Here is a 26,541-nt window from a genome sequence, read left to right on the forward strand (position 1 = left end):
GGGCATGTAAAATACCTCAATTAAATCAGTGAGTTTACTATGCATTTCCTCCTCAAACAATCATATCTTTTACTTAGATATGAATTTGAATATCTTCCTTGAAGCTGTAAGATTTTCATGTAATTTAGAAATGATTAATTTCATGGTGTGAAAGGGGGTATTTTTTCATAAGCTTCCAGTTGCACAAATACATGTATTTTTACTTGTGTCTTTTCTTAGGGGAAGGTGATAAAGTAAAATGCTTTCACTGTGGAGGAGGGCTAACTGATTGGAAGCCCAGTGAAGACCCTTGGGAACAACATGCTAAGTGGTATCCAGGGTAAGGTATTTAAATGTTTATTCAGGAACAGGCCAGTTAGACATTTGCGATGGGAAAATCTTGAATAACTTTTCACCTCAACTATTTTTGCCTTCACCATGGCTTGCAATTCACACCAGGTTTATAAAAATGGGGTCACCTACTTTATAGAAAAAAAAACCCTAAGCCTTCTCTGGTGACCAAAGCATTTGTTGCTTATGTGTTGTATCTATGACATTCAGATGATTCTATTTCTAAACAGCAAATTAGGAATATATAGTTTTGTTGGTGGAAGTGGGTTCTTTTCACAGTGGGCACAAGAGAGCCCTTGTTGCCAAGGATTTTTCCTAAGAACCCATCACATCCCCTAGCAAATAGTTCTGTGTCTCACTGATTCTAAGACATACAGTTGTTCATATTTTCAGATTTTTGAAAAGAGGACACATCTAGTGGTGGGTCATAATTTAATTGGCACTCATGACACATAAAATAATCATGCTTCTTATAATCAGTGGCATCTTAAAATAATAATGACATACTCTAAATGTCTCTTTGTCATATTTAAAAATAAAGTATACATATATGTAGGTGGTGTAGAATTTTTGGCCTGCAAAAGAGTATAACTTAAAACTTAAGAGTGATTGTTTGAAAATAAACCTTAAACCTAAAAAGCCTTAAGAGGAAAGGTTGAAAGCCCAAAAAATTCCTTCACAATGTACAGTTGGTTAATCCTTTAAATAAAATTTAAGATTAACTATTTGAAAAAAATTTTTGAATCTTAAGGCAATAATGTAATAACTTGTTTAAAAGTTGAAAGTTCTCACGTTGGTATTTTTTGCGTCACTAAGATTAGCAAAGTAGCGTAACAAAGGGAACCTTTTTTTTTTTTAACTTTAAAATGACAGTTGATAGGGAATTGGATAACATTTCATTTTGCAGCTTCTTAGAAATGCCAAAAAGCACATTCATGGAATTAAGACCATGGAGATTATATCTTTTCTTATACTTTACTAATTTGTCAGATACCAAAGTTTAACCTTCTTTTAACCTTCTTTTAACTGTTTAGGTGTAAATATCTGTTAGAAGAGAAGGGACAAGAATATGTAAGCAATATTCATTTAACCCATTCACTTGAGGACTCTATGGTAAGTCACATATTGTAGAATACCTAATTTTAAATATTTAATTTCTTTTGCAATGATTTCTTGGTGTAAAAGTCACAGTATAGTATCTTAAATTAATAATGTATAGTGAGCCTTAAAGAGGAGATCTTGAAGAATGCTTGTTCTTGACCTGAAGCAGATTTGTGAAAAGGGAATCACCATGAGCTGACTCATTCAGTGATCACCGTAAACAAAAATGGGCTTGAAGAACTAAAGTACTTAACCCCTCAGCTTCTGAAATTACTTTTGTGTAATGTGTTTTATACTCATAAATAGTTGTAAACTTTTCATAGACAGTATTTTAAAATCTCAAAAATGTATCTAAATTGACAGTGCAGCCTGGGGTGGCCAAGGTATCGGCACCACATGGGAAGAGCCATGGACTAGAATGGAAGGCCTGAGTTGCCATTATGGCTTTACCATAACTCTCTAGCCTGGATGGAGTTGCTTTATCTCCCTGATAAAGACACCTCAGCGTCCTGTCTGTAAAGGGAATGGATTGGGTTAGATGGTCTGTTAACTTCTTTCTAGCTTCATCATATTATGCCTCTTGCGAACTCTCATATGTTAAATTGGAAGAAAGCCAACTTATAAATTCATGATTAGTATAACTTTTCAAATTGAGATAACTGCCTTCTACCAAAAAGAATTCTAACTTATAATCCATATTTCTGTTTTAGGTAAGAACTGCTGAAAAAACAACATCATTAACTAAAAGAATTGGTAAATACGTTTATTAAAATAAATACACTTTTATTTTTTTAAGATTTTATTTATTTATTTAACAGACAGAGATCACAAGTAGGTAGAGAAGCAGGCGGGGGTAGGGGGTAGGGAAGCAGGCTCCCTGCTGAGCAGAGAGCCTTATGCGGGGCTCTATCCCAGGACCCTGAGATCATGACCTGAGTTGAAGGCAGAGGCTTAACCCACTGAGCCACCCAGGTGCCCCTAAAATAAATATACTTTTAATCCCATTGCTAATTTATTGCAGTTGTTATTTATAGGGTGGAGACATATGGCTGTTCTTTTAAGGTAATTAAGGTATCTTTATTTAAGATGAGATTGCTATAAAGCTAAGAATTAATGAAGTGCCTATAAATTTAAGCCAGATATTTATATATTAATAACATTCATGTGACAAAGGTAACACTGTACATTAATTGTACTGGAAAAATTTTCAATGACACTAAATCATATTAAATTATAAGTTATATAGTTACATATATAAAATTATATTAATTATACTTAAAAATAATAAATAAAATTTTAAGAAACGACATTCCTATGGAGGTTGGGCAGTTAGCTTTTCTAAGTTCAGGAGCAGCAGCTGTCCATTTGGATCCAAATGGCTGTCTATTGCCATTTCTGTTAAAATCAAAAAAGGAAGAGGTAAGTGTATTTTTGTCCCAGGTGCTTCTTGAGTTAGCCGGGATCATGAATCCAATGTGATCTGCTAATGTGCCATCACCATGATCAGCTCTACCTGCTTCCTTATCCCATGCCATCTTTGTGCATCCCCAGTTTCTTCGCAGAGGGGCATGGTTCAGTTTATCTCCTGTTACATTATAGAGAGGTAGAGGTTTTTATCCCGAAGATTATTAACTCATCATAAACATGTTTAAAAACCAGAAAGATACTGTGTTAAGCAGAGATGATACCATTATCAGATGAAGAAACACAGATGAAGAAACACAGTCAATGAAGTTAAGTGACCTGCCCACAGTTACATTATGAATCATTAATAGAACTAGGACTGTAAACAGGGTCTTCTGAAACCTACATCACACTGTAGATATTGTTCTCAACTTAGGTATCATGTTTCAAAAATAGTAAAAAATTTTAATTTAGAGTATGTGTGCTGGCTCCACAGCTCAGGGGTGAGAGCGCTGGTCTTGTAGAATATGTCTGCTAATTCCCCACTCCTTACAGCATCCTCTAAGGGTTACACGAGAAAACTATATATAAGCATAAATATGCTTAAGAAGGAGAGCCACTTTGATAATGTTTGATACAGGTTTTGTAATGGGCATAAGTACTAAAGTTTAAGAAATCACTTATTCCAGCCTATATTTTTGAAACTATCCACAAATGAAGATTCTATAACATTTCTTGGGGCGCCTGGGTGGCTCAGTCGTTAAGCATCTGCCTTTGGCTTGGGTCATAATTCTTGGGGTCCAGCCCCACATTGAGCTCCCTGTTTGGCAGGAAGCCTGCTTCTTCCTCTCCCACTCCTCCTACTTATGTTCCCTCTCTCACTGTGTCTCTCTCTGTCAAATAAATAAATCTTTTTTTAAAAAAGATTCTGTAACATTTCTTGATAGTAATCACCCTAACAATGTATACTTTTTTTAAAGATTTTATTTATTTGGGAGAGAGAGAGCATGAGAGGGGAGAGATCAGAGGGAGAAACAGACTCTCTGCTGAGCAGGGAGCCCGATGTGGGACTCGACCCTGGAACTCTAGGATCATAATCTGAAGGCAGTTGCTTAACCAACTGAGCCACGCGGGTGCCCTATACTGTACTTCCAATGACTACTGCGACTCTTGCTCTACTTCAGGATTAATGTTTTAAAATGGACATGTAATTCAGATAGCAAAAATTTCACCCTTACAAACTATACACTTTGGTGTTTTTTAGTATATTCACAGGGTCGTGGAACCATCACCGATATTTAATTGCAGAACATTATCATAATCTCTAAAAGAAACTGTGTACCCATTAGCAGTCAGTCACCACTGCTGCCCCTTCACCCTCAAGTCTAGCCAGACAACTACCAATCTATTTCTGTCTCTCTGGATTTACCTATCCTGGACATTTCATATAAATGGGATAATAATATGTGGCTTTGAAGTTCATCCATGTTGTGGTACTCATATGAATCCTTCCTTCTTTATTATGGGGGGAAAGTTTTCCTTTGTATGGGTAATACCACATTCTCTTCATCCATTCATCAGTTGATAGACATTTGGGTTTCCACTTTTTGGCTCTTATGAATGATGCTGATGCTGCTGTGAACATTCGTGTGCAAATTGTTGTGTGGACAAAGGTTTTTAATTCTCTTGAGTATAGATTTCAGCATGGAATTGCTGGGTTATGTAGTAATTCTACATTTAACCTTTTGATACATGGCCAGTTTTTCAACAGGCTGCACCATTTTACATTCTCACTAGCAGTGTAGAAGGGTTCCAGTTTGTTTCTCCACATTTTTGTTAACACTTGCTATTGTATGTCTTTTTATTATGTCCATCATAGTGGATGTGAAGTGGTATCTTACTGTGATTTTGATTTGCATTTCCCTCATAGCTAATGATGTCAGGCATCCTTTCTTGTGCTTGTTGGCCATTTGTATGTCTTCTTTGGAGAAGTGTCCATCGCCTTTGTGTATTTTTCAGTTGGGTTATTTATGTTTTTGTTACTGAGTTATAAGAGTTCTTTGTATATTCTAGTTCTTTACATGTAAGTCCCTGTCAGATATATGATTGGCATATATTTTCACTCATTTTCATTTTCTTGCTGGTGTACTTTGACGTATATAAATTTTTAATTTTGATGAAAACAATTTATCTTATTTTTTTGTTGCTTATGCTTTTAGTATTATATCTAAGAAACCGTTGCCTAATCCAAGGTCATTTATGTTTTCTTCTAAGAGTTTTATGGTTTTCTCTTACATTCAGGTCTTTGATCCATTTTGAGTTAGTTTTTATATATGTGTAAGGTGGGGGCCCTTTTAATTATTTTGCATGTGGATATCCTGTTGTCCCTGCTTTTGTTTTTTAGCAGGATAACCTTGAGATACCTACAGAATATCCAAATAGGTGGGTCTTAAAATCTGGAACTCACGTAAATAAGGGTAAAATTGTGGTATTGGGGGGAGTATCCAGAGAGATTGTTAAAAAGGGGGAATCAGTGAGGGAATAGAAGGGAACCACCAGTGTCTAATCAGGTGAGCAGAAGGAGCCAGCAAAACAAGCTGGAAAAAAAATCAGACAGTAGAACCAGGAAGGAGTGATGTCCAGCTGACCTCTGGACAATCCCAAAAAGCAGCTCAAATTCAGCATTTCTAAAAATCACTCAGACTGAACCCAGTCCTGTTCTTTTCCCCCCAAGCTGGTTAATAGTTCCATAGTTCACAAAGTTGCCCAGTAATTTGAGTCATTTTAAGCTCTTTGCTTTCCTTAATCCCTCTATATTTAATTAGCCATCAGGTCTGATGAATTCAACCTTTATAATATTGTCAAAAATCACTGGTTCTGCCCTAGTTTCTGCCCTTATTTCTCATTCAGTTGCTTTAGTAGTCTCATAAATGGTCTTTTATCTGCATTATAACTTCCCAACATATCAAAGATCTTAAGTTACTTTCTTACTTCTCTTACTACTTACCATGTAATATTTCTTAAAATCAAATCCCTTTCCAACTTCTCTTTTTAAAAAACATGTATTGAAGTATAATACACATAAAATAAAATGCTTAAAATAGACTAATCTTAAGTATTTAAGTCAGTGAACTTTAACACGCATTTACCTGTGTAGTTATTAGTCAAATCAAAATATAGAACTGGGGGTAGGGGCGGCGCCTGCGTGGCTCAGTGGGTTAAGCCTCTGCCTTCAGCTCAGGTCATGATTCCAGGGTCCTGGGATCGAGCCCCGCATCGGGCTCTCTGCTCAGCAGGAAGCCTGCTTCCTCCTCTCTCTCTGTCTGCCTCCCTATCTACTTGTGATTTCTGTCAAATAAATAAATAAAATCTTTAAAAATATATATAGAACTGGGGGCACCTGGGTGATTCAGTCATTTAAGCATCTGCCTTTGGCTCAGGTCATGATCTCAGGATCCTGGGATGGAGCCCTAGAGAGGGCTTCCTGCTCAGCGGGGAGTCTGTTTCTCCCTCCCCCCATCCCCCCACCACCCACTACTGCTTGCATGCTCTCTCTCAAATAAATAAATAAAAATCTTTAAAAAAAAAAATAAAAAGGTAATAGAACATTCCCACCATGCCAGAAACTCCTTCAGGCCCCTTTCCCAATCAACATCTACCCCAAGCTATGTTCTGACTTCTGTGTTTTTAAGATTTTATTTATTTATTTGACAGAGACACAGTGAGAGAGGGGACACAAGCAGGGGGTGGTGGAAGAGGGAGAAGCAGGCTTCCGGCCGAGCAAGGAGCTTGATTCAGGGCTTCATCCCTGGGATCATGACCAGAGCCAACCAGAAGCCCCACCATAGATTAGTCTTGAACATCCAATAAACGTAAACATACGGTATATTCTTTTGTCTCTGGTTCATCATTATGATGACGTTTTGTTCATCAGATCTGTGAGATTCATTATGTTGTCTGTGGCAGAAGTTCATTTTTCTTGTTGCTGTGTAGTGTTTGAATATACCACAGTTTACTTACTCATTCACCTGGTGATAGATGTTCAAGTTGTTTCCAGTTTGAGGCTCTTACAAATGACACTGCTATGAATATTCTTGTGTATATCTTTGGTGAATCTTTTTTTTTTTGGTGGACCTTTGTACTTATTTTTAGTACTCAAGTAGAATTGATGCATCAGAGGGTGTAAGTCTCCTCTTTCAGCAGTTCCATTCATAACCTGTATTTCTACTTCGAGTACCGTTGAGGTGAATTTCTGTTCATTTTGTTTCCTTATCTACTTCACCCCCCTCGGCTGCAGAAACTAAGTCTCAGAGTTAGGAAGCTCACACATTCAAGGTCACAGACTCCAAATTCCCCCCATTTCCCATGATTTTTCCAAAATAATTGCTAGTGACTTGGGAAAGACATCTACTCTTCAGTATGTAGGTTAGCTGTTAATGAGTACAGCTGATTTGGAAAAAAAATCTGATTTTTGAAGCACTTAACTTTATCTTCTCAGTTTTACCTAATCTTGCACTATTTCTTTAGTCTTTAAAGCATCTAATCTCAATTCATAGTGCTACAAAATAATACTGTATTGTCAATGATTATAAGATTCTGATTATTCAGTGCTTAAGTATTTTAAAATCTTCCCAGAGTAGCTTTGATTTTTTTTTTATTTTCTTGCTGCGTACCTTTTTCTTCTTAACTGTACTTTTTTTTAAAGATTTTTTTTATTTATTTGATAGATCAAAAGTAGCCAGAGAGGCAGACAGAGAAGTGGGGGAGGCAGGCTCCCTGCTGAGCAGAGACCGATGAAGGGCTCTATCCCAGGACCCTGAGATCATGACCCGAGCTGAAGGCAGAGGCTTTAACCCCCTGGGCCACCCAGGCGCCCCTTCTTAACTGTACTTTGCTGTTGAGTTGTGTTAATGAAAATAATTGTTTAAACTCTGTGTTCTTTTTCCTCACCAACTTTTATTTCAGATGATGCCATCTTCCAAAATCCTATGTTACAAGAGGCTCTACGAATGGGATTCAATTTCAAGGACATTAAGAAAATAATGGAGGAAAAAATTCAGACATCTGGGAGCAACTATACATCACTTGAGATTCTGGTTTCAGATTTAGTGAGTGCTCAGAAAGACAATACACAAGATGAATCAAGCCAAACTTCATTACAAAAAGGTATGCATGGCTGTTTTTATTTTTAAAAAGCAAGAAAAACCTAATAGTACTTCATTATGGATCATATCTTATATGACTGTGACCCATTCATTTTTTCCTTCTCACATCCCCCCTGGCATAAACAATTTCTTTTAAAAAACGTTCTGTTGGGGCGCCTGGGTGGCTCAGTGGGTTAAAGCCTCTGCTTTCCGCTCAGGTCATGATCCGAGGGTCCTGGGATTGAGCCCCGCATCGGGCTCCCTGCTCAGCAGGGAGCCTGCTTCCTCCTCTCTCCTCTCTCTCTGCCTGCCTCTCTGCCTACTTGTGATCTCTGTCTGTCAAATAAATAAATAAAATCTTTTAAACAATTTTTTTTAAAAAATGTTCTGTTATAGGCACCTGGGTGGCTCTCTGTTGGGCTTCTGCCTCCAGCCCAGGTCATGATCCCAGAATCCTGGTATCAAGCCCCCATGGGGCCCTCTGCTCGGCTGGGAACCAGCTTCTCCTCCCCCTATGTCTCCAGTTCTGCCTACTTGTGCTCACTCTATCAAATAAATAAATAAAATCTTTTTTTAAAAACTTCCTGCTAATAAAAAATTCAAAAAAAAGTCAAAATTGGAGAAAACAGTACAGTGAACCTTCATGTACCCATAAATCAGATACAGTAATCATCATCAGTTTTCCAATCTTGCTTCATTTTTTTCCCCCAACATTTTTTGCTGTGGTATTTCAAAGAAAATTCCAGGTATCACATATATCATTTGCCTATAAGTACTTTAATATATACCTAACAGATAAAGATTTTTTTAACTTAATGCTGTCGTGTTAAGCAGTAACTTAAACTATGCTCAGAGTGCTCTAACAGAATACCATAGACTTAAAACAACAGATACTTATTTCTCACATTTCTGGGGCCAGGAAGTCCAGGATCAAGGTGCTAGCATATTTGGTTCCTGATGAGGACACTCTTCCAGGCTTGCAGATGGCTGTTTTTTCTCTGTAAAGGCAGAGCACTCTGGTCTCTTTTCCTCTTATAAATACACTGATTCCATGGAATATCTGTCTGGCTTAGTAGAGTATGCAACTCTTGATCGTGGGATTGTGAGTTGGAGCTCCACATTATGTGTAGAGATTACTTAAAAATAAGGTCTTTAAAATAAATGAAAATAAAAATACATACATACGTGTATACATACATACATAATAAAGTGAAGGAAAGAAATAAAAGAAAAAAAGGATACCGATTCCATAATGAGCAGGTCCCACTTTTATGACCTCATCTGAATTTAATTACCTGCCTCCCAGAGGGCCTGTCTGTGAGTCCCATCACATTGGGTGTTTAGGGCTTCAACATAGGAATTTTTGAGTGGATACATTTATTCCATAACATACTGTTACCACACTTAACAAAATTATCAGTAATTCCATAATATCATTTGAATGTCAGTTGGTTTTAATTTTTTCCATTGTCTTGAAACATTGATAACAGTTGATTTGTCCGAATTGGTATTCAGGTAAGATCCACTAGTTTAGTAATTTTATTTTATTTTTGTAATGATTTACCTATTTATGTTAGAGATAGTGCTGGGGGAGGGGATAGAGGGAGAGGGAAAAAGAGAATCTCAAGCAGATTCCCCACTGAGCATGGAACCTTTGCAGAGCTTGAGCCCATGACCCTGAGATCATGACCTGAGCCATAATCAAGGGTTGGATGCTGGGGTGCCTAGGTACTTCAGTTGGTTAAGCATCCAACTCTTTGTTTCAACTCAGGTCATGATCTCATGGGTTGTGGGATCAGGCTCCGTGCTGGGTTGGGAGTCCACATGAGGATTCTCTCCCTCTGCCTTTCCCCCTTCTGTCTCTCTCTAAAATAAATCTTTTTAAAAAAAGGAAAAAAGAGTTGGACACTTAACTGACTGAGCCACCCAGGCATGCCTAATTTATTTGATTTATGTAGGTGTGGGTTTAGATAAAGAACAATGAAGGCTTTTATGATCATGTGTGGAATCTGTACGTTTTGTAATTGAAATGGATTTAGAGTGTTCTGCAACTTTTCATGCGATGTAAACCTGTAAACACACCATATTACTAAATAGAGCTTGAATGAGTGGCACCCTGGTACTGTAAATCATATATGGAAAGTGTATTAAACTTTTTTTTTAAATAGACTCCACGCCCAACCCAGGGCTTGGACTCAGAACCCTGAGATCAAGAGTCAAATGGTCTGTTGACTGAGCCAGCCAGGTGCCCCTAAAAATTGCATTAAATAATGTGCAAGGGAAGCATATAAACTCCTTTTAGGAACAAGAGGTGTAAGAGCCTATTCAGCCAGAGCAGCCCCATCCCGGTAGAACTGCCATTTTGTTGTTTATGCAGTAAAAGGTAAAAAATGTAAGTTCCTGGGGTGCCTGAGTGGCTCAGTGGGTTAAAGCCTCTGCCTTCGGCTCAGGTTATGATCCCAGGGTCCTGGGGTCGAGCCCCGCATGGGGCTCTCTGCTCAGCAGCGAGCCTGCTTCCCCCTCTCTTTCTGCCTGTCTCTCTGCCTACTTGTGATCTCTGTCTGACAAATAAATAAATAAAATCTTTTAAAAAAATATAAGTTCCTTCTTTAAGGATGAAAGCAACTCGGGGTACCTGGGTGGTTCAGTGGGTTAAGCCTCTGTCTTTGGCTCAGGTCATGATCTCAGGTTCCTGGGATCGAGCCCCGCATCAGGCTCTCTGCCCAGCAGAGAGCCTGCATTTTCCGCCCCCCTCCCCAACCCTGTCTCTTTCTGCCTACTTGTGATCTCTGTCAAATAAATAAATAAAATCTTTTTTTTAAAAAAGGATGAAAGCAACTCTTTGATGTTTGCTTGGCAAACTATGAGTACCTTTCAAACTATGAATAATTTTGGGTACTGAGGTACGTTGTTATAGTCCTTATTCTTTGAGCTCTTGACCACCTCTCGCAAAGGTTGAAAATTCTCCCAGTGCTAATAAATCTAAAAGTTTACTTTTATTTATTTATTTATTTATTTTACATTAAAGACCCTTTTGGAACTCCTGGCTGGCCCAGTCAGAAGAGCTGGTGACTCTTTTTTTTTTTTTTTAAGATTTTATTTATTTATTTGACAGAGATCACAAGCAGGCAGAGAGAGAGGAGGAAGCAGGCTCCCTGCTGAGCAGAGAGCCCGATGCAGGGCTCGATCCCAGGACCCCGAGACCATGACCTGAGCCAAAGGCAGCAGCCCAGCCACTGAGCCACCCAGGCGCCCCGAGCTGGTGACTCTTAATCTCGGGGTTATAAGTTCAAGCTCCACATTGAGTGTAGGCTTTACTTAAAAAAAATAAAAATTAAAATATGAATACACCCTTTTGATCTTTAAGTTAATTCCAGTGCTTCTAAAACATTCAGATAATTAATTGGTCACAAAACAGTATAATAGTGATTTTTTTAAGTTATATCGGTTGATATAAAACATTCAACAGAAAGCATACTGTTCTTTTCCTAAATAGGCATTTATTTAAAACCTGTAATAGAGGCGCCTGGGTGGCTCAGTTGGTTAAGTAACTGCCTTTGCCTCAGGTCATGATCCTGGAGTCCAGGGATCAACTACTATATTGGGCTCCCTGCTTGGTGGGGAGTCTGCTTCTCTCACTGACCTTCTCTCCTCTTATGTTCTCTCTCTCTCTCTCTCAAATAAATAAATAAAGCCTTAAAAAAAATAAAACCAGTAATAGCTTCACTTATCCTGGCAGTGGTAAAATGAACCACTGACTTGGTCATCTTTCTACTACAATAGAAATACAAGTGACCGTATCATTTTTCGCATCTAAACCACAACTCAAGTTTGACAATAAGGTGTTTTTATACCTAAAGGTATTGTCAGCAACAGGATGATTTAGTGGGTTGCAATAGGAAGAGAACAAGGAGCAGAGTACTTTAGGGAGTGTCTGTTTTCTACCCAACAGGAGTCGATGGGCATTCTTGTTACCAGAGAGCCTACAAACTAGGATGGTGTGGGAAGGAAGGCCTGAGCAAATGGCAGCCTTCAGAAGCAGGAGTTGGAATTCATCAGTTGTCTCCTTGGTCTCATTAAATTGAGAGGGAGGTTAACTGATACAGGCTATCTTCTCACACCAGGGCTACTGCCTATTCCTCTTACCAAGGGCTGATGAGTAAAGACGGCACTAAGACTCTCTTAATTCTCTCCAGAAGAGAAGATGGGCCTAACTGAGGTAAAGTGGGTAGAAGTTATTAGAAAAACTACACTGTTACTGTTGCTTACTGAGAAATCCTAGATTCAGTACTAACTTTATCCCAATGGCTATGTGACAGAGAATAGCCCAGTAAATGATCTTCTAAAAATAGTATCTGATAGTATATTTATTTCTTTTTAAAGGTTACATAGTATGCTGGGGCACCTGGGTAGCCCAGTCGGTTAAGCATCCGACTCTTGATTTCAGCTCAGGGTTGGTCAATCTCAGGGTTGTGGGATTGAGCCCCTCATTGGGTGCTGTGCTCAGTGGCCAGTCTGCTTGAGATTCTTTCTCCCTCTCTCCTCCCTCCCACTCACGTGGTCACTCTCAAATAATTTTTTTAAAAGTTGGGGATACCTAGGTGGCTCAGGTGGTTAAGTGTATGGCTTCAGCTCAGGTGATGATCTCCGGGTCATGGGATCTAGTCCCACATTGGGCTCCTAGTTTAGCAGGGAAGTCTGCCTCCCCCCCCCAACTCTTGCTTTCTCTCTGTCTCTCAAATGAATAAATAAAATATTTTAAAAAAAGAGGGGGTGCCTGGGTGGCACAGGTGGTTAAGCATCTGACTCTTGATTTCGGCTCAGGTCATGGCTCGGGGTCGTGGGATTGAGCCCAGCTTCAGGCTCTGTGCTCAGTGCGGAGTCTTCCTGTTTCTCTCCCTCTGTTCCTCCACTTGCTTATGTACTCTCTATCTCTTTCTCAAATAAATAAATTAATTAAATACTAAAGAAAGGAAAGACAGTGTAAGGGGAAAGGTACCATAGTAAAGGATGTAGAATCCAATAGTTACCGGAAGATTTGAGTGAAATAAAATTGTCAGAGGTAAACTATTAGTCTCAGGGGGTGAAATCTATGGCCAGAACCTCACCATGTCAAGTAAGTTGCTGTACATAAGGCTGAAATAAGGTAGGAAAAATCAGTAACAGTGTTTGGTAGGCCTGGCATTTCATTCCACTGTGCTCTGTAAAACAGAATCACAAATCATCAGAACCAAAATGAACCTGAAAGATCATATAAAAACTTTCATTACTTAAGGGCACCTGGGTGGTTCAGTGGGTTAAAGCCTCTGCCTTCAGCTCAGGTCATGATCTCAGGGTCCTGGGATCAAGTCCCACATCGGGCTCTCTGCTCAGCAGGGAGCCTGCTTCCTCCTCTCTCTCTCTCTCTCTCTCTCTCTCTCTGCCTGCCTCTCTGCCTGCTTGTGATTTTTCTCTGTCAAATAAATAAAATCTTTTTTTAAAAAAAACTTTCATTACTTCAGTAAGAAAACTGAAGTATAGATGTGGTGTTGGCAAAGATCACTCAGCGAGTTGAGAATAAAAATCAGTTTTCCTGACAGGTGGTCCAGTGTTCCTCTTTAAAAAAAAAATGTTTAGGGGCACGTGGGTGGCTCAGTGGCTTAAACCTCTGCTTTCGGCTCAGGTCATGATCTCAGGGTCCTGGGATTGAGCCCCACATGGGGCTCTCTGCTCGGCAGGGAGCCTGCTTCCTCCTCTCTCTCTCTGCCTGCCTTTCTGCCTACTTGTGATCTCTGTCTGTCAAATAAATAAAATCTTTTAAAAAAATGTTTAAAGTGAACCAGTTCAGTAGTGTTAAGTACATTGACAGTTGTGCAGCCAGTCTCCACAACTCTTCTTATTTAAACAACTGAAACTGTCCCCATTAAACAACACATCCTTATTCCTCCTCCCCCAGCCCAATAATCGCCATTGTGCTTTCTGTTTCCATTAAACTTGACTCTTCTAGGTCCAGTGTTCATTTTTACTCATTGGAGCATCACATCTAAAAGTCATGAATAAATTTCTTTTTCTTTTTTTAAAGATTTATTTATTTATTTATTTGACAGAAATCACAAGTAGAGAGGCAACCAGAGAGAGAGGGGGGGGGGAGCAGGCTCCCTGCTGAGCAGAGAGCCCGATGCGGGACTCGATCCCAGGACCGTAAGATCATGACCTGAGCCGAAGGCAGCGGCTTAATCCACTGAGCCACCCAGGCGCCCCAATAAATTTCTTTTTTTTTAACGATCATATTTATTTATTTGACAGATCACAAAGTAGGCAGAGAGGCAGGCAGAGATAGAGGGAGAAGCAGGCTCCCTGCTGAGCAGAGTCTGATGCAGGGCTCCATCCTAGGACGCTAAGAGGCTTAACCCACTGAGCCACCCAGGTGTTCCCATGTGTAAATTTCTTAATTATTTTCCTCCTTACGGGGCATCATGAGTATGTACTTGATTCTAACTTTCTTGGTTAAATGCTTTCATAGGAGACAAATCAGTGTAGAGTGCCATCTCTTTAATTCCATTGTTACTTGCACCCCAGCTACCTTTTCCCTGTCTGTGTACCTAGTCTTATTCCCCACTCCACCCCCAGTCTCCTAAATCCATCTTGTGAACTCATCCTTCAAGGTTCCACTTAGAGGTCATTCTCTGAAGCTTTCCCCAGTGCCCACATTAGAGTCCGGAGCTCCCTCTTCTCTATGTGTGCTGCTATGAGAGCATTCGTAACATTGTTTTAGAATGGTTTTCCTTTTCTGTCCAGCACCTCAGACGAAGCTTCTTGAGGACGGGTGCTTTATCTTATCTCCGGTGCAGTCCACGTTTGAGCTTACAGGAGCTTACAGTTTTGATTATGCCCATGAGGTTGCTTTTTAAGAAGAAAGAGATTAAATAATCCTTCCTCTCCACCCTGGTCAGGCATACCTTTCCAAAGCACAAATCTCCTGCTATCTCTCTCCAGGTTAATACCCTTTACTGGCCCCCAGGACCCTTAGGATCAAGTCCAAACTCCTTTAGGTGGGTTCCCAAGTCTTCCATGGTGGGGCATCTGCTGATCTTCTGTAGCCTCAAGTCATGCTGTGTCTCCCCAAGGCTTATCCGTGTACTTGTAGTCCTGGTTCTGTCTCTCCCCTCGGAGCCTGCCTGTACCGTTTCCTCTGCCCAGAACACTCTCCTCCCACTGCCTCTGTCCCCCAGGGTCCCCCCTCCATCTTTCCTAGTTAACTCCTCCTCCTCTAGGACACAGTTTAACTATAATTTCTTCCAAGAGGCCTTCTGTTTATGTGTACATGCACATTTACACCTTTCCTGTGTTCTTTATAATATATTGCAATTACCCTTATCATTACCTTCTATTATAATTTCCTGTCTACTTGTGTTTCTCACTTGTTTATGAACGATGAGGGGCCTAGGGCCTTTGTATTTGCTAGTTGTTGTATCTCAAGTTCCTAAAACCTAGTTAAGTGTTCAGTAAATATTTGTTGAACAAAACTCAACCACTGTTTCCCAAACTTGTTTTCAAACAGGTCATGATCTCAGGGTGTAGCATCAAGCCTGAAATCGCATTGGGCTCTCTGCTCAGCGGGGAGCTTGCTTCCCTCGAGCTCTCTGCCCGCCTCTCTGCCTGCTTGTGATCTCTGTCAAATAAATAAATATCTTAAAAAAACAAACAAACAAACAAACAGTGTTCCCCAGGATGTTAAAGGGGATGCCATGAAAAGGGAGCAAAAATTTTAAAAAAAAGGAACTCTGTAGTTAAATGTGACTTTCTAAGAGGGGATATGCACTGTACTGTACTTAAAGGGGAGATGAGGGGATATGACCTGTACTTCATAGCATTGGTTCCCAAGCCAGTGTGTGTAATCCCAGAAATTGTTGTTGTTGTAGTTGTTGTATAAAACCATATCTTCTTTATTTTGCATATTTTAATTTTGGAACAACAACAACAAAAATACCCAGAAAGTTTAGATTTAGTAAATGGGGCATAGCAGTCGATCATTTTAAAAAATGCCCAAGTGCGCCCAAGTTGCTCAGTTAAGCATCCAACTCTTGGTTTTGACTCAGATCATGATCTCATGGGTCCTGTGATGGAGCCCCAGAGTGGCTCCCCACTCAGTGGGGAGTCTGAAGATTCCCTCCTGCTGCCCCCCCCTCTCAGAAATAGATAAATACATTTTTTTTAAAAAATGCCCCAAGTGATTCTCACGTGAGGCCACATTTGGAAACCACTGGTCTACAAAGATTGTTAAAATATGTAATGCCTTTAGAATAGTGCCTGGCACGTAATAATAAGTGCTATGTTACTATTAACTGCTGCCCTTGTTGGTTGTCATTATAGTTCTTTTTTTTTTTTTTAAAGTAGACTCCACGTGCAGTGTGGAGCCCAGCACAGGGCTTGAATTCACAACCATGAAATCGAGATCTGAGCTGAGATCAAGAGTGGGACACCTAACCAGTTGAGTCACCCAAGTACCCCTGTCATTATTGTTTTGTTTGACCACGAAACACATTTTTGTGATGTATTTGTTAACACCTCAAAACCTAGTTTGGGAAAGGCTGAATTTAACAAGTACTTTAGTGCCACCTACATGCTGATGTTACCCAAATCTCTTTTTCTAGCCCTAACTTCTGATCTCAAGACGTGGCTGTCCAATGACATTTATATACAGATGCCCTGTGACATTTATATACAGATGCCCTGCAGACACCTCCAAAACAACTTGAAAAATGCCAAACCAGTATTTCCTTTTGGCATCACCATCCCCTTGTAGCCACACTAGAAATCTTAAAATCAACTCTGGTTCCTCTTTTTCCTTATCCCTCACATGTAGTCAGTCACCAAATCCTAGTAGTCCCACTTTAGAAGTGTCCCTCACATCCATCCCTCCATTTCTGGAGTAAGTCGTGCCCTTTCCATACGTCACTTCATTTTACCTAACCCTGGCTTCTCCGCCTGGCAAGTTGTTGGCCATGTTTAAATGTCACTCCACCTCTTTCCCCGTCCCCCACACTCTGCAGCTGCCAACCTGAGAAGCTTTTCCCACCTCATCTGAACAGAAGAACTGGTTCTCTCATCTCATCCCCGAGCACTTTGTACATGACTTGATTATAGCGCTTACCACTTTGGGTTTTTTTTTTTTTAAGATTTTATTTATTTATTTGACAGACAGAGATCACAAGTAGGCAGAGAGGCAGACAGAGAGAGAGGAAGAGAAGCAGGCTCCCTGCCGCGCAGAGAGCCCGATGCGGGACTCGATCCCAGGACCCTGGGATCATGACCTGAGCCGAAGGCAGAGGCTTTAACCCACTGAGCCACCCAGGCGCCCCTAGCACTTACCGCTTTGTACTTTGTGCTTCCCTCCATAGCCTCAGCTCACGTCCTTCTCTAGCCCACGAGCTGCTTGAGAGCAGGCTTCCTGTGTGAGTTGTCCTGTCTCCCGGCCCTCGCCTAGCACCTGGCACACAGTAGGGGTTCTCATTGTTTCAGTACATTTCAACAACTAAGAAAGTAAAAATTAACACATTTCTTTTCTCTTTGTGCAGAGATTAGTGCTGAAGAGCAGCTAAGGCTCCTGCAAGAGGAAAAGCTTTGCAAAATCTGTATGGATAGAAATATTGCTGTGGTTTTCATTCCTTGTGGACATCTGGTCACTTGTAAACAATGTGCTGAAGCAGTTGACAAATGTCCCATGTGCTACACAGTCATTACTTTCAAGCAAAAAATTTTTATGTCTTAAAAAATTTTATGTCTTAATCTAACTCTACAGTTCGGCACATTATGTTCTTGTCATTACCCTGATTGAGTGTGTGATGTGAACTGACTTTAAGTAATCAGCATTGAATGCCATTAGCATTTGCTACCAAGTAGACAAAATGTAAACTACAGTGTTCTAGTTCATAATCTAAAATTTGAATTTCTGGATTTGGGGGAATATTAGATATATTGTATATCCTTTTTTTCACTCTTATTTAATTGAAATCTAGACTAAGAAGCATCATACTGTATAACTGATCACAATGTGTATTTGTAGTACACTAACTTAGTTTCTAAGTGTAAGTGAATTAATCAGCTGAATTTTTCATTCTTTTCATAAAGGCTTAACAAATGGAGCATTCTTTGTAAACGTGGAGATTAGAGTTAATCTCCCCAATCACATAATTTGTTTTGTGTGAAAAGGAATGAACTGTTCCACACTGGTGGAAAGATAGAGATTATTTTTAGATGTTTGTCTTTGTGTTTTAGTATTTTGTCCATTCTGTTTTAAAATTAGACACACGTGCTTGGATGGGTGATTGTAAAAAATTATTTTGCCATTGTTAAAAGGGTATTTAAGGATAGAATACTGTCTAGCCAACATGTACTGACATGGAAAGATGTCAAAGATATATTAAGTGTAGGCTGAAGTGGCAAAACACTGTGTATAGAATGAGTCAGATGAAGGTGTGTGTGTTTTGTATATGTATAGAACAAAAGATTTGGATCGATAAAGCACCAAACTGTTAAGTGTGGTTTCTCTTGGTGGGGGGAGGGTAGGGCCCAGAGCGGGGGCGTTGCAGGGGCCTTTCACTTTCTACTTTTTTCATTTTGTTCTGTTTGGATTTTTGTAAGTATGTATTAATTTTGTAATCAGAATTTTTAGAAAGTATTTTACTGATTTAAAGGCTTAGGCATGTTCAAACGCCTGCAAAACTACTTATTGCTCAGCTTTAGTTTTTCTAATCCAAGAAGGCAGAGCAGTTAACCTTTTTGGTGCCAATGTGAAATTTAAATGTTTTTTTGTTTTCCTGCTTTTGTGGATGAAAAATATTTCTGAGTGGTAGTTTTCTGACAGGTAGACCATGTCTTCTCTTGTTTCAAAATAAATATTCCTGATTTTGTAAAATGAAATATAAAATATGTCTCAGATCTTCCAATTAATTAGTAAGGATTCATCCTTAATCCTTGCTAGTTTAAGCCTGCCTAAGTCACTTTACTAAAAGATCTTTGTTAACCCAGTATTTTAAACATCTGTCAGCTTATGTAGGAAAAAGTAGAAGCATGTTTGTACACTGCTTGTAGTTATAGTGACAGCTTTCCATGTTGAGATTCTCATATCATCTTGTATCTTAAAGTTTCATGTGCGTTTTTACTGTTTGCATAATTAAGATGTATATAGGACAAAATGTCAAGTCTTTACCTAAATTGTTTTGTTTCCTTGACTAGTAATAGTAGTAGGTACTTCTGAAATAAATGTTCTCTCAAGATCCTTAAAATCTCTTGGAAATTACAAAATATTGACAAGAAAATGAGAATACTTGTTTAAATATTAAAAAGAAAATAAAACTTGAATAAGAGTCAATAGAGATTAAAAAATAGAAGTTTAAGTGCTTCATACAACACCCAGGGTTTGCTTAAAAGATTCTTAAACCAACCTGTCAATAGAGGTGAGTGAAGCATTTTACTGCAGAGAAACATTTGAGGGTGAAACTTAAAAATCCTATTTTCATTGTATTTTCTATGAGAAAGAATATTGTCATGTTCTCCTCACCTCTGTGGATGACTGTTTTAAGTGACAGTCATTTAAAGCTTTGTGAATTTAAATGAGAACTTTTCAAATTAAATAATGACCTCCCTGGTTGGGGGGGGATGTCTTGTTTTATGGTGTAAACCTTTGCACTTCCACTTAGGTTTAGTTAAATGTTCATTAAGTTAACTTTTAATTATATAGTCTATGATTTGAATTTAAATTACAAGGGGAGAAAAGTGTTAAAGGTTCTTAAATGTGTTTTCCAGAACATGTCAGCTCCAAGTCAGGTAGTTAATTCAATCTAGTTGTTGGCCAACGACTGAATTATTTTAACATAAGGCTTTTCCTGTTCTGGGAGCCTCAGTTCATTAAAACTCTTCTTTTAAAACTTGAATGTTTAGAGTTAAGAAAGACCTTTTTTCTCCCCATGAGTTGTGAAATGTAATGCATGAAGCTGATGTGGATAACAAGTTTATTTTAAGAATTGTTTAGAAATGCTGTTGCTTCAGGTTCTGAAATCACTCAGCACTCCAACTTCTAATCACATTTTTTTAAAGACTTACCAGTGTTTGTCTGTGTTCTCACTATAAAAAGCACTGGATCCTTTCCATCTAGTTGTGCAAAAAATGATTACTTGCAAGGTCAAAATATAACCAGATCCAAATCTGCGCCTCCCCCTTTCCCAAAATAGTTCTTCGTATCTACATGTAGACATTCCTTTTCTGTTAGAAAGTTCACTTTAAAGATTTCCAAGTCACCACCTATTTTACTACATTTTAGTCATGTGAAGAGTCAGGTTGTTTGGTAATAAGTAGTTCTCTTTATTCATAATAATTTGGTGTGCCGGTCAAAAGCCTTGTTTTAATTTTTGAAAAATGGATTTCATGTTTCTAAAGTACTAAACTCCAGTTTATTAATTAACGGATTTGTATTGCCTTTCCTGCTAGGTTTGGGTTTCTTGGGTTTTTTTTCCCCCCCTTTGGTTAAGGGCTAAGATGGGGTAGGGTGTGTGTGACGGGTGTATATAATGGGATCTGGCCCTGCCTAACTATGATCTTTTGTTTTTGTGGTTACATTATTTAAATTTTGGTAGGCTTTTTTTTTTTTCCTGCATTTATTTGAGTAGATAAAACTGGTATTTTGAACTCTGAATGGAGACTACCACCGCAGCATTAGGTGCGTGTATTGTACTCTTTAGGCCCAAATCATTGTTTTATTTCCTGATTCCCCGGGGGTTGAGTATGAGGGGAAAGGGTGGAGGAGTGGGACAAATGGGGTAGGTTTTTCGCTTCCACTAGAGAAATAAGAAAACAGGAGGGGATTGTTGACAGTTGTAGTTATTTTTAGCCAAGTCTGCTTTTAAAAAGAGAGAGCTATTTCTTTATCTCTGAAATAAGAATAATAACTGTCTTATAAAATCAGAGGAGAGTTCCGGAAGACCCTGGATGTCAGATACTTGATACAAATGTTCATTCCCTTCCCAGCACACTCTCGAACCCTTCAGGGGTTTGCCTTGACTCTGGAAATTTGGGCTAAGACTTAGATGATAACTCTTTCGGTGACTCTTACTCATCTTTTTTTGGCAGCTCTCATAGTTAAGATGTAAATTATAATAAATAGGGCAGGTCCTTAAAAATATTTAAGTTCCTCTTTTAAAAACTTAACTATTTTTATTGAATTCAGTGAGTTTTCCTAATAGAAATAATTGGCTTATTCCTACTTTCATCATCAGTGTCAATTTGACTCTTACTCACTTAGCGCAATGTGAATTTCACCAGTGGCATACTAGAATCCTAGAGTGTCGGAGCTAGAAGTGACCTTAGAGGAGTATCTGATTCTTCCCCTTCATTTTACAGGTGAGACAACTGAGGCTCACAGGTGAATGATTTATTCAAAGCTATCTAGCTAATTAGTGGCAGCCCAGACTGACACATGGTTTGAAGGTGAAAAACTTCAAGTTACCTCTCCTGGGAGGTCTCAAATGTTTATTTTTTCAACTATTCTTTCTTTTATAACATAACTTTCACTACATATTAAATGACACTTTATGACTAATACAGTAGGACAATCTTAAATACATGTATCTTCAAATTGTACAATACTACGTTAATGTTTTGGGTGGTAAGATTCTATTTTGAAGACTGATATTTGCAGATATGCATAGAGATTTTTTTTGGCATTTCCTACATTCTTATTGTGTATCATTAATGCAACATTTAAAATTACTATATAAGTATATTTTGTCATTCTCCCTATATTTACTAACAAATACGCGTTTTTCGATTTGATGTAATAAAGGCTTTAATGTACTTTTGGTTAGAAGATTTTGCATTTTTTTCATTACTGTTAATATTTAATCTGACAGAATGACGGATTCTTATGTCATTGTATTAGTGCTGTGAATAATCGTGAAATGTTTTCAGATAGAGTGCTATATTTGTGAATATAATTTTATGACTTTTTTCATTTAGTAGAAACCTTTCCATCAATATGGAAAACAAAGAAAATAGCTTTCCACTGTATAATCTGGCAGTCAACTTAGATTAAAGCTTATTTTTCTGTGAATAAACTTATTCAATAAAGTACTATTCTTTAAAATGATATCTTATTCCTTTGTATTTATTTTACTTTCTTAGAAAAAATAAAATAGCCCTCTTAAAAATACTAAAATGAAACCTAATATATATTTTCTGCTATTGGGCCTGGCATTAAGGTACACATCAAGTCATGTCCTGTTAAAAGAAAAAAAGACGTCTGTTTTCATATTAATTTATAAAAATCTGTAAGTACATGAAAAGCCTGTTTTTAAAATGTATAAAAATACAAACTATTTTACCCTCTCCCCACAAAGATTGGCCTGTTTCTCCCAAGAGATAATATTAGTCACCATAACAAATCATGAGCAAGAAATTAAAATGCAGCCTACCTTTCTTCATGTCAACTATACTTCCGATGAATATTGATAAAGATGTGAATTTTCAAACTTTCTCTTGAAATTCAAGCCCAAGAGAGGGCACCAAAGATTTTTTTAAAAAAAGCTTTCTCTTGGGGCGCCTGGGTGGTTCAGTGGGTTAAAGCCTTTGCCTTTGGCTCAGGTTATGATCTCAGAGTCCTGGGATCGAGCCCTACATCGGGTTCTCTGCTCAGTGGGGAGACTGCTTCCTCCTCTCTCTCTCTCTGCCTGCCTCTCTGCTTACTTGTGATCTCTCTCTGTCAAATATATAAATAAAATATTTTTTAAAAAGCTTTCTTTTTAACAGAAATTTTCAAACTTTCGTGTAAAAAGTAGAAAGGAAGTTATAGTTAGCTCCATGGTATTCCTCATTCAGCTTCAATAAATAACATTTTGGGGGCACCTGGGTGGCTCAGTCGGTTAAGCGTCTTGCCCCACAAGAGCCTGCTTTTCCCTCTCCATTTGCCCGCCACTCCTCTGCTTGTGCTCACTCTCTTTCTATGTCATATAAATAAAAACTATTCAATAAATAAATAACATTTTGCTCATCTTGTTTCATCTGGGATTTCCCCGCTTTCCTCCCCTTTTTTGCTTGCATATTCTAGAACAAATCCTAGGCGTCATGTAATTTCTTCTGTAGTTACCTTATTATGTACCTATCCCAGATTAGAATTTTTTTTAACAAAAATTAAGTTTTTAACACTCTACTGCTGCTGAATTTTAATGGACATCTAAATAAGAATTAAAGTCAACTTTATTGCCCTTTCCCCTATTTGAAGATTAGGGTAAATAAACCCCCTCAGAACTGATATTTAAGGGGTGCCTGGGTGGCTCAGTGGGTTAAGCTGCTGCCTTTGGCTCAGGTCATGATCTCAGGGTCCTGGGATCGAGTCCCGCATCAGGCTCTCTGCTTGGCGGGGAGCCTGCTTCCCTCTCTCTCTCTCTGCCTACTTGTGATCTCTCTCTGTCAAATAAATAAATAAAAATCTTTAAAAAAAAAAGAAGTGATATTTAAGGGGTGCCTGGGTGGCTCAGTCTTTAAGTGTCTGCCTTGGGCTCTGGTCATGATCCCAGGGTCCTGCTGAGGAGGAAGCCTGCTTCTCCCTCTCCCACTCCCCCTCCTTCTGTTCCCTCTCTTGCTATGTCTCTCTCTGTCAAACAAATAAATAAAACCTTAAAAAAAAAGAACTGATACTTGAAAATACTTTCAGGGATGCCTGGGTAACTCATTGTTAACCTTCTGCCTTCGGCTCACGTTATAATCACAGGGACCTGGGACTGAGTCCCACACTGGGATTCTTGCTCAGTGGGGAGTCTGCTTCTCCCTCTCTCCCTCTCCATGCTCAAGAGTGTGTGCACACGTGCACCCTCTCTGTGTCTTATAAATAAAATCTTTAAAAATAATAAGAACGCTTTCAGACTATGTTCTTGGGGTGGTTTGGCTGGCTCAGTAGAGCATGTGACTCTTGATCTTGGAGTTGTGAGTTCGAGGCCCACGTTAGGTGTAGAGATTACTAAAATCTTGAAAAAAAACTATGTTCTCACTATGTCATTTGTAATTTGTTTATAGATTATAGAATAAATGTGGTAGTTGTTAGAAGTTAGTAGTTTCGGGATACCTGACTGAGTTAGCCAGTAGAGCATGTGACTCTTGATCTTGACATAGTGAATTCAAGCCTCACACTGGGCATAAAGTTTACTTAATTTTAAAAAGGGGGCACCTGGGTGGCTCAGTGAGTTAAGCCTCTTTGGCTCAGGTCATGATCTCATAGTCCTGGGATGGAACCCCACTTAGGGCTCTGCACTTAGCGAGGAGTCTGATTCCTCTCCCTTTGCCCCTCCTCCCCACTCATTCTCTCTCTCAAATAAATAAAACCTGAAATATATAGATGAGTAAGCTAACTGCATGGTGAATGGATACCTTGTTCTCAAAGTGTGGTCCTGGGACCAGCAGCATCTGCAACAGCTAGGAACTTGTTAGAATTGCAAATTATTGGGCCCCATCTCAAACCTACTGAATCAGAAACTCGGGGGCTTGACACAGCAATGTGTGTGTGTGTGTGTTTAATATTTTATTTATTTGACAGACAGAAATCATAAGTAGGCAGCGAGGCAGGCAGAGAGAGAGAGAGAGAGGGAAGCAAGCTCCCTGCCAAGCAGAAAGCCTGAGCCGAGCCCGATGTGGGCCTTCATCCCAGGACCCTGGGATCATGACCTGAGCTGAAGGTAGAGTCTTTAACCCACTGAGCCAGGTGCCCCAACAATCTGTGTTTTAACAGGCCCCGTAAGTGGTTCTGAAAAACCCCTGGGATATGGTACAAGGTCTGAATCCAGAAAGAACTAAATGGCTGAAACCTATAAATTAATTGACCTATAAATTAACCTATAAATTAATTAAACCTATAAATTAATCTCTGCAAATGACTGTCATCCTCACTGTTCTTTTCCTTATAATTTATTGCTGATCCAGTCCTGTATGGTCTCCTGTAATCAAAACATGAAGATATAAAAGACAACATCCTGAAAGTCCCTTCTGATTCTCTTTTCAACAAAACTTTCTGGCATAGAGTACTCTTTGAATTTAATAAAAATCTTTAGCCCTTCCACTGCTAAATGCATAATTGCCCCACATTGCCCGTGCCATTAAACTATCCTCCAATCAAGCAATGAAAGAGTTAAATATTTGAAGCTGCACTCACAAGTGCTAGTGTGACAGGAATCAGTTGAAATTGCCCAGAATGGACCTGCACTTCTAGAAAAGGCCAAAGCTTCAGTGGAATGTGAGGAGTTAATCTACAATGATAGAATGTAAGAGTTCGAAGCCTCTCTAATTCATAATAAATAGCACCCCTGAATTCTTCTTTCCTGAAGTGGTGTCGGGTCTCTGAAGGCCTTCAGAATTGCATAAATCCACACTTACTAGTCACTATTGGTCTTAACTGTAACCAAAATTAAATTTTTTTTTCTTATAAGATCATTAGATCTTATTGCAATATCTTTTTTTTTTTACATTTTATTTATTTATTTATTTGACAGAGAAAAAGCACAAGCAGGGAGTGTGGAAGAGGGAGGAAGCAGGCTCCCCACTGAGCAGAGAGCCCAATGAGGGACTCGATCCCAGGACCCTGAGATCATGACCTGAGCCGAAGGCAGACACTTAACAAACTGAGCCACCCAGGCGCCCCAAAATTAAAATCTTAAATCTAGATGAAAGTCGGTGATTTTCTTTTCTGTTCTATTCCTGCAAACCACTAATTTGTTTATAACAAATACTTACATAAACTGGCCATTTAGCTTTGAATAGATTTGGTCTGCTCAGAGGTTTTTTATCTCAATCTTACTCTGTTTAATTTGAGATTTCAAGAGCCTATATTCACCATAATTAATGACAACAGCATAAAAAATATTTTGTATGGGCCAATACTTGTTAACTTTAGTTTATGAATAAATAATGGAAGGATACCCGTTCAAAACAAGGAATAAAAATCCAAGAGAAACCAAACTTTTTAAAAAATTTTTTTAAGATTTTATTTATTTATTTGACAGAGATCACAAGTAAGCAGAAAGGCAGGCAGAGAGAGAGAGAGAAGAGGAAGCAGGCACCCCACTAAGCAGAGAGCCCAATGCGGGGCTCGATCCCAGGACCCTGGGGCCATGACCTGAGCTGAAGGCAGAGGCCTTAACCCACTGAGCCACCCAGGTACCCCGAGAAACCAGACTTTGATCATTATTTTCCCCTGTCAATTTCCCAGAGGTATTTAAAGTTGAGAAAAAAAAAAAAAGCACAACTCGATTTATAATCAGTTGAGGTAATGTGATTGAAACAATGATCCTGCTTCAAAGTCTAATTTTTGTTCCAGGGGCACCTGGGTGGCTCAGTCGTTAAGCATCTGCCTTCAGCTCAGGTCATGATCCCAGGGTTCTGGGATAGAACACTAAGCAAGCTGAGCAGGGAGCTTCTCCCTCTCCGTCTGCCCCTGCTTTTGCTCCCTCTCTCACGGTATCTCTCTCTGTCAAATAAAAAAAATCTTTAAAGAAAATAATTTTTGTTTCAATAAACTTCACTAAAGATACATTTTACAGTGGGG

General features: G+C 39.0%; 1 protein-coding gene across 7 annotated transcripts in view; it reads left to right on the forward strand.

Annotated features, from left to right (window-relative positions):
* The window catches only part of XIAP (X-linked inhibitor of apoptosis), a 48,945-nt gene extending 26,844 nt beyond the window's left edge, over positions 1-22,101 (forward strand). For all 7 annotated transcript variants that reach the window (XM_082750678.1, XM_082750679.1, XM_082750674.1 and 4 more), the window contains 5 exons: positions 220-319; positions 1,365-1,443; positions 2,142-2,184; positions 7,801-8,001; positions 17,537-22,101. In XM_082750678.1, the coding sequence (XP_082606804.1) occupies positions 220-319; positions 1,365-1,443; positions 2,142-2,184; positions 7,801-8,001; positions 17,537-17,730 (617 nt within the window). In that variant the 3' untranslated portion in view covers positions 17,731-22,101. The remainder of the gene's footprint in view (positions 1-219; positions 320-1,364; positions 1,444-2,141; positions 2,185-7,800; positions 8,002-17,536) is intronic.
* The last annotated feature ends 4,440 nt before the right edge of the window (positions 22,102-26,541 follow it).

Source organism: Mustela nivalis (assembly GCF_964662115.1).
Source record: "Mustela nivalis genome assembly, contig: HAP1_SCAFFOLD_1654, whole genome shotgun sequence".
NCBI lineage: Eukaryota > Metazoa > Chordata > Mammalia > Carnivora > Mustelidae > Mustela > Mustela nivalis.